The 8,744-nt window shown below is 37.6% G+C and overlaps 1 protein-coding gene across 1 annotated transcript in view; it reads left to right on the top strand.

Annotated features, from left to right (window-relative positions):
• Positions 1-8,744, top strand: part of FCHSD2 (FCH and double SH3 domains 2) — a 171,779-nt gene that overhangs the window by 125,683 nt on the left and 37,352 nt on the right. Inside the window, exons 9-10 of the mRNA XM_009321958.1 lie at positions 3-46; positions 4,176-4,271. Coding sequence (XP_009320233.1) covers positions 3-46; positions 4,176-4,271 — 140 coding nt within the window. The remainder of the gene's footprint in view (positions 1-2; positions 47-4,175; positions 4,272-8,744) is intronic.

The following is an 8,744-nucleotide window of genomic DNA, read 5'->3' as shown; positions in this document are numbered from 1 at the left end:
AGCTGTACAAAACACATTCCAGTTTTTACTGGAGACTTCCAGCAGGGTAAGTTTTTACTGAACGATCCTTTGTAACTGAATACTTACAGCATATATAAGTTCCTAGGCTTAAGATTTGCTTCCAAAATAATGACAAAACTGAATGGTTATTATTTTTGGTTACTCCCGAGCAGTATTAAGTTAAAAGAAACTAGGCAGTTTTCCTGGGGAGAATTTTTCCTGTTGCCACCCAGATTGCATTCTCATGAGTGCATTTACGCAGTACAAGGTCTTTAGAGAACAGCAATCAAGAGATGTTCAGTTATACTCACTCTGCATGTTTGGAAGGAGAAATTGCAGCTGAGTTCTGCACTGGGTAATCTGGAACCGCATTAGTCATCCATCACAGTAAAGCCCTGTGAAACTGTTTGGATCATTTCTTAATAATTGACTGTCAGCTTAAAAATCAAAATATTACGGCGTTTTCTCCTTTGAATTGAGAATGGCAAATACAGAAAACAGGGTAGAGTCTTGTCATAGACGTGGTTTGTTTGCTTTGTCGAGCAGCCAGAATCGGGAATACGCGATCGCTTCCAGGATAATTTTGATACTTAAATAATTCATCTGCTGTGCTAAAAAAAAAAAAAAAAATTGCCATTGAGCTCAAACCGAGCTGCTTTGGTGCAGTCATAATATTCCTTTATACGTATACTGTAGCCACCCACATAGAAACAGAGCTCATTTTATGCAAGGACTTATGTAGAAACAACGTATTTAACACGTTCCTTATTCACCTGCAAGCATGCTGACTTGCACCTTATTAGATATAAGGTGGGTGGATTAAAAATTGGCTTTGCGCTAGCTTGTCTTTGAATTTACTTGGCAGCAACTGTAAAGGTAATGAAAATACTATTTTATCTTCTGTTGGAAAAGGACTTTCAATGATTTAGCTTGGTGTATATCATTCAGGTCGACTTAAAATATCTTCCCCAAAAATGCTGGTTTTGAATCTTTTAACTAAATATGCATATATATAATGTCTAGGTAGTCATAATTAGTTTCTCAATACTGTATTCAGTGCTTTGTGATCAGAATATTAGGAGTGTTGCCCGTCTGGGACTTTCATCTAACTAAACTGTCATTTCCAAAGAGCTCATTTGCACGGGAATACCTTCGTCGTATTTGTGTGCGCTGAGCTTGTGATAGCTTGCGTTAGCAAGCCTCTGTGTGGCCAGAAGCCTGCAGGTCTGGCTTATTTTATACCGTAACGTCATGCTGTATGTTTGAGGAACATAGTTCTGTTTCTGCTTTACTAAGCTAGTACAATGCCTGGAGAACGAACAAAAATGTAAATACAGCTGTCAGGTCCGAACAGGATTTTTACAACTGGTTATAGCTCATCAGCGCCAATTTTCTCGCAGTTCAAGAATGCAGAGAAGAATAATTTGTATTACATTACTACTGAAAACGTGTGTCTTGCTCTGAAATACTAAACAGATTAATTGGTGGCTTATTCCACGGACGAAGGCTTTGCTCATCCTTTCTTTTGAACTTTCAGCGTTTCCTGTAGGTCCGTGTTGCAGGAGTCAGCTCGACAGGGAGAGGTGAATCCAGAGCAGAAACTCTACGTCAAAAGCTACGCATGTGTTTCAAAAGTAGCTTGAGTGTTAAACATGTAACAAATTTGTTAGCGATTTAGTAATTTGGAATAAAAAACAGCTTGCTATCAAAGGACAGATTTAAATATTTATTGTGTTTTTTTAATACTTCACCTGTTCTTTGTTAGTTTTAAGTACAAGATCACAAGCTTGCCAAGCTAGGTTTAGAAGAGACACTTTAGATCCTTGGTAGAAAGCTTTAGTTTTTCCATCTGAACTCTACATCTGTTTACAGGATGGAATTACATTCTATTTGCTTTAGAACGAGACACTTCTGGGTTGCTTCCCAGAAGGGGCTGCCTACCCCTCGAATGTCGGAGAGCCAGAGGGGGCTGCTTCGGATGGGCAGGGCTGTGTTGTGTTCAGCTGCTCAGGAGATTGTCAGTCACCTCATGCTAATGCAGATTGGGGGAAACGTCTCAAAAACCAGTTTCCTGTATAAAATGAAGGTTTTTCACAGTTTATCGTAGCATTGTTTGTTGCAGCTTTGGAGGTTTTATTACTGCTGGGTTGGGGTGACCCATGTCGTTCCTCTGGCATGTCCAGGAAGTAGTTAGTACCCTCTGACACGGAGCGTATGAAAATGCAATTTAACTTCCTTTTCACGTGAACAGTCTTAATCAAGACTTGTACTTCTCGCACTTCTCTTTTGGAAAAAGCCTGATTTTCTTTGGAACATTTTCTGAAATGCCGCTTGCTGTTTTGAATGACATTTCTGTGATGTTTCTGGTAAGAAGCTTCACCAACCCAGGGCAAATAATTTCATTTATGCACATCGCTGACTATGCCTTCTTTCGGCATATGGTATATATTTAACATTTGATTTCAAGTCTATTTTAACATGTCAGTTGACATTGACTTCATAAAGAAACTGCGTGAGAATGTTGACTTAATTTCTGAATAACAGGAAATCTATTTGGAAGAGTTGCTGCTTAATCCTGAGAATACCGTGTTGCTTAGGAGTCTTTTTCTTTCTAACAATTGTCAAATACATTGTGCAAAATGCTCCGGGGAATTAATTTGCTGGACTTGCACACTCTCCCAAGTCTCACGTTATGGTAGCAGTTGTTCTCATTTATAACTAAGTATTGTTGCTTTGAGGGAACATTTCTTACGAGTGTTGTTGTGAAGGTGGTTTTTCTTCTTCGAAGAACTGAGTTGCTTTTGAGTTAGAGGTCCACAGTGAAAGCTGCTTGCGTTAAAATAACTGCATAGGTTTTCACGTCCTCAGTAACTACGCTTTGGGGTTTTTTCTAATTGAAGCTGGTTTGCAGTAGTTACATCTATTTGTCATGGCACGGAGTTGTGTGCTGCGGTCAGCGTTCACATATACCTAAAGGACTGTGTGAAGACTGGAGCTGTTTAACGTAGATGATCTCGATGCCATGGTCAGTGCTGAGCATCATCTGAAGCTGCAGATGATTCCTCCTTTAGTATCTTCCAAATTTCTATTTATTGGAATTCCTAATACAGGCTCCCTGTATGCCTTCTCTGTATGTTTTCTACGCATTTGAATGTGTTGACGTTCAGCTGCTCAAACTGGTGCAGTAATGATGTACTTTACTGTTTTAAATGAGTGCATTATTGGCCCTGGAGGACTATTTACTTTCTTTAACTGAAGATTAATTTTTTACAGTTCGGTATGTTGGTACCACAAGCATCAACATTTTGATGCATTAGAGAACATGTATTTACCATTGTACATACAGTGTAATCAGAATTCTCGGTCACATACAATGCTGCTGCTATTTCTGGATAAATACCATCTTTATTATACACTTCTGTGCATTTAAACCCTCGGTTTGGTGGTAGATTTTTATAATTTCATGCTGCTATTTACGCATTTTCATCAATTGAAGCAGTGAATACTCTCTAGTGTTCTTCAGCTAGTGATACTATTTTTTCATATTGCAATCACTGAGTTTTTCTTTATAAATATGTGTAAATTGTGACATAAGAGATTTGTTTAGGGGTACGTGTCATGCTATCTGAAATGTATCATTAAACATTTAGTAGCTGAAGTAGTTTTGGTTTAGCAAAATGCAAGCTATGAGAGTTTTCTCTGAAAGCAATTTAATATAAAGAGATGAATTTTGCAACTGATTTTGAATGCATTATTCCAAATAGTCTTTTCAGCTCCTGCAACTAATAATTTGTGTAAAAATAAGACATCTCAGCTTAAGAAAGAACTGTGTACAAGAGATTATCCACAAGAAGAGAGAAAAATACTTATGGTAGTGACACTACGTACTGTATACGTGGTAGTTGACTTCTTTCCCCGCTTTGCCTTTGTGGTATTTTTCGTTGGTTAATGGCAGGTATTTTTTAGGTCTCTCTTGTTCGGTGTGTGTCCTGCCAGTCACTTCTGAATAGCTGTGGGTAGTACTGCCCAGAATCTGGTCTCATATTTCCTTTTGTTGCATTCACAGTTCTGCTGCAGATTTGGTCTCTGTTTGAAACACTGCACTAATTTTACTATAGAGCATGTTTTTAAGTTTACAAAATAACGAATCTAAACGGCATTTGTTATTTTCTCAGGTGGTGCGGGATTACAATCTACAGCTGTTTTTACAGGAGAACTCTGTGTTTCACAAACCGCAGCCTTTCCAGTTCCAACCAAGCGACAGCGACACTGTAAGAACCCTGCTGAATTCCTTGATTTATTTGTTCTTGCTCTATTTTTAAGAATGTTGTTATAAATGGGTAAGAGAATAGTGCTCACTGGTATCCCCGTCTGGTTTAACCTCATGCTGTATTTTTGGAAAAGAAAGAGAAAGTGGCCTGATTCCACCAGCTCCGCTTGCAGTAGGTAGGTAATCGTAACAAAAGCATCAAACAGGCTCGACGTCATCCGCAGAAGAGCAGAATCTTTTTTGCTTCCCGATTATAGAAGCATGGAATCGTTTAGGTTGGAAAAGACCCTTAAGATCATCGAGTCCAACCGTTAAACTAACACTGCCAAGTCCACCACTAAACCACGTCCTTAAGCACCACATCTACACGTCTTTTCAATACCTCCAGGGACGGTGACTCCAGCACTTCCCTGGGCAGCCTGTTCCAATGCTTGACAACCCTTTTGGGGAAGAAATTTTTCCTAATATCCAAACAAATACCCACAAAGATTGTGACTAGCAGTCCTGTGTTTCTCTGCTTTCAGCATAATTCTTGCTACATTTTGTTAGCTTTTTATCGTGCTGGTGAGATTCTTGTAATATTCACTAATAGTGGGCTACAACACGTGTGATGCTATGCCAAGTAAATACCTCTAAATTACTCAATGAATATTTATACATACATATCAGAAGTTACTGATTTAGAAAGAATACTGTCAAAACATTGCGTTCCAAAATAATCTCGGAAAATATTATTTTTGTGCATATGTTGCTTCCAAAGCAATCATTGATGACATTAAAATTGAGTACATCACAGTATGTAAATACATTTCCAAACAGCACTTTAATAGAAGTGGATTGTTGCTGTCCTACCGACATTACTAACGTTATTTTAAGAAATAACAGTCTAAAATAAGTCTAGATCTTTAGAAAAGTTAACCTTGTGCAGCTTTTTATTACTTGAATTTCTTAGTAAACTGACTTGGACAGAAATGTCTTGATCTCCAGTTCAGGTGATTAAATTCAAGAATTAACAGATATGTACGAGTGATTTTTCCAGACATACTGACATCTGTAACACTTCCTTTGCCTTTCCATTTTAACAAACTGCGATTTTGAATTTTCTTCCAGCTCCTTTGTACAGTCACTTATTTACATAAAGTTTTTCGTTGTTCTTAATACAGTGAGCAGACTCTTTCTAACTGTCTTTGCCCTGCCTTTCTAACCTTTGCTGCTGTGTGTTTTCATCCTTGGGCAATCTCTGCATCTAGAGTTTCAATGCAGTTCAGCTGGTGGATATTGAGCCCTCACCTGTCAGTGCTATGAGAATGACTATAGCAGAGGTATACCCTAGTATTTACGATCAGCCTGTGGCATTTGTGTCGTTGTCGGTATGCACGTGGCTCGGGATGCTGAATTTACACTCATGTAGAGGTGGCAACAGAATGCATTATATATATATATATAAAATGGGGAAAAAAAAAAAAGCTTTTTCCACAATGAGACTGAAGTTAAAGAAGGAAAAAGCAATTTAACTGTGTTATTTGTGGGGATCGGCTTCACACTTATCTTTTGCACTTGCACAGCATTTGTAATTGATATTCTAATCTTTCGGGGGCACGAATTAAAATTTCACGGCTCAAGATAGTGATGTGTATAATTGGTTACTTCTCTAATGTGAACGGGGAAGCTTGTATAACAACTGGAGGCTATTAGTATGCACTGATGAAATGCAGTCCCATTACTAATTTAATTTTGTTCTCTTTCCAGAGAAAATAAAATAGAACTGTAATTCACTCTTACTAAACTCTTCGACATTCAAAATTACATGATTCTTTGACATGGCACTTGTGTGGTCTGACAGTGTACACGTGCGCTGCTTGTACTGCTTAACTTCAGGAGCTTTTTAGAAGGCAATGAATGGGTTGTTCATGTCTAAAACTGTCTCAGTACCTCAGATGCAGTGACTTCTTTACTTGGCTAACCCACTCGGGCTGTAGAATTACTGCATTTCTTCATTGCACTGCATTTTTTGAGCTTCTAGCTGCTTATGCTGTAACCAGTTTTCACAAAAATAAATGGATTATGCAGGCCCCTTTATGATCTGTAGAATTATGCGCAGCTAACAGGATCCTGCCTGGGCAATTGCGGGTTGTTACACATTCACCGTTTTTAATCAATAAGTACAAGAGAATAAGGGCTTTTGCTCAAGCTTTTGAATTTGTCAGAAATTGTACGTTTTCTAATTAATTGAACAACGTTTAATTGAAGAACAATTATCAAGCATTCTTTTGCCACATATTCTCTTTGTAGATGATCTGCAGAGGTTATCAGTTGGCTTTTAGTTTTTGTGGGTTATGCATGATAATTTTCACACCAAAGACTAACACTGAAAGCAATATAAGTTAGAGTGTTTAATACATCTAATCAAATGTTTAATACTAACCTTTTCCAAGAACAAATTGTGGCCTCTCTTCAGACTAAATACCTGATACACCGTGACTGGGGTCAAAGTTTGGAGCAGTTGAATATTACTGGAATGAAATTGTGAATGTTGTAGGGAAGAAGAATGTTACGAACCATACGGATGTGGAACTCAGCTATAGGAAAAGCTCTGAATGCTTTTATAAATTCTAGTTTTACATGGTCCATCTCAAAATTTTGTTCTATGAGGGGAGAGCTGTTGCCAAAGAATAACGTAGAATGGATTGCCATGCAATCCTTGAGTCAGGGGCAAAGCCCACAGCTCAATTTACTTTCAAGAGACTCTCAATGTGCACAGTCAGAGCCTCCAAAAGAGACTGTTCCTAAGAAAGGTAGATATGAAATGGTTTTCCAGCAATTTTCAGGATTTTTGTTGCCCCACCATCACACTAACACTGGCTGAAGTGTAGACTCTTGAGTGTCCACGACGAGAAGCCCACTACAAAATATTTTACATCAATCAGCTATTTTCCATTATCTAAAAAAATTGTTTTGAGCTTAACTTTATACATTTGTTCATGTTACTAAATTATTTAGATTGTTTCAGTGTCTCGGTTAATTTCGACTGACAGAAATTCATTTTTCAGAAAAAGGAAGTTTTAAAAATTTTTTAAAACAAACCATTTTCCTTGAAGGAAACGGTTTGTTTTAAAAGTATTCAGTAGGAAATAATTGATAGATTCCCAGCCAGCTTTAACCCTTTCAATAAATGAATTCACAAAATGGATTGGGCCTTTACGAACAGCAAAATGGAAAAAATAAAAGGGTCTTTTGGGATACCTTTAGCCTCACAAGAAAAACCAGTCAGCACATGCTGACCTTACGTGGAGGCTGCTGCTATATTCAATGTAGCGACAGTTTAATCATCAAACATTCTCCCACGAGGCAAGTGATATTTATTAAGTCCGCAGAAATCTATTGCGTTGAAAACATACTGTCCCCAGGCTTCACAGATAAGCCCTAGCCACAAGAACAGGGCAAAATATAAAGGAAATTAGCCAGCTTTTCTCTGTTTCCTGTTTGGAAAAGATTCTTTTTCCTTGAACCGCGTGTTATCATGTGAGAAAATGAGCCAGACGACAAAAAGCATGTCCATAGTGCGGGAGGATAATGGCAACAAAAAGCTGACACTGAACTTTTGAGGTCTTTTTCCTGTTTTTTATCTACGTGCTGCCTGTGACTATAGTTTCCCCTGTACATTACTGATGCTGTCGTTTTCTTTGAGCACGCAAGTAAAAAAATGTAGCCAAATCTTATTTGTATGACAGCTTATCGACGTGACAAAAATGTATTTTTCTCACTGTAATTTGCAGAAAAACAACATCTCAGTAAGATCAGTGGAAAGTTTTGGAGTTTCACCCCTCGTTACTTGGGTGTGCAAGTTTTATGGCTAGATTGTGAGGACAAGGATGAATTTCACTTCGCTACCATACGCAGAAGAATATCTTGAATTTCTGAGCAGCTTATATTAAGCTCTATTATATAAGTTATATGCGCTATGCTTGCAAAAGCACATCATCTTTGCTCGTGGCAAGGCATGTTTTCTCAGCCCTGCAAGTGCTCAGGGGCGTGAAAGTAGACAGAAATCACTGTATAAATGGGAATGAGGACTCAGTCAAGGGCTCTACTTTGTCAGACTTTACTTTTAGCAGGTTTCTGTGCATGCGTACAGAAGCAGAGGTATTTACACGTTTCAGCATTTACTATTGAATTTATTTAAATATTTAAAATATATGTAAAACTTATTTAGTATTAAATATGTTTAAATATTTTAAAATTCCTTCGTTTTCTTAATGTTATATTCCATTTTTATAATTATTGAATATAAATATTTGATGTTTGATATAAATATTTAAATACAAAAAAGTTCATGAAATATAAACTACTAGTAAAAAATGATCCCTCATGTAAGTAAGCCCAAACTAACAAGTCCAGAGAATGCACTACTTTTTCTGTATAGAATCATAGAATCATAGAATCATTAAGGTTGGAAGAGACCTCCAAGATCATC

Source organism: Pygoscelis adeliae, unplaced genomic scaffold, assembly GCF_000699105.1.
Source record: "Pygoscelis adeliae isolate BGI_AS28 unplaced genomic scaffold, ASM69910v1 Scaffold263, whole genome shotgun sequence".
Classification (NCBI taxonomy): domain Eukaryota; kingdom Metazoa; phylum Chordata; class Aves; order Sphenisciformes; family Spheniscidae; genus Pygoscelis; species Pygoscelis adeliae.
This window is presented reverse-complemented; position numbering and strand designations above follow the sequence as displayed.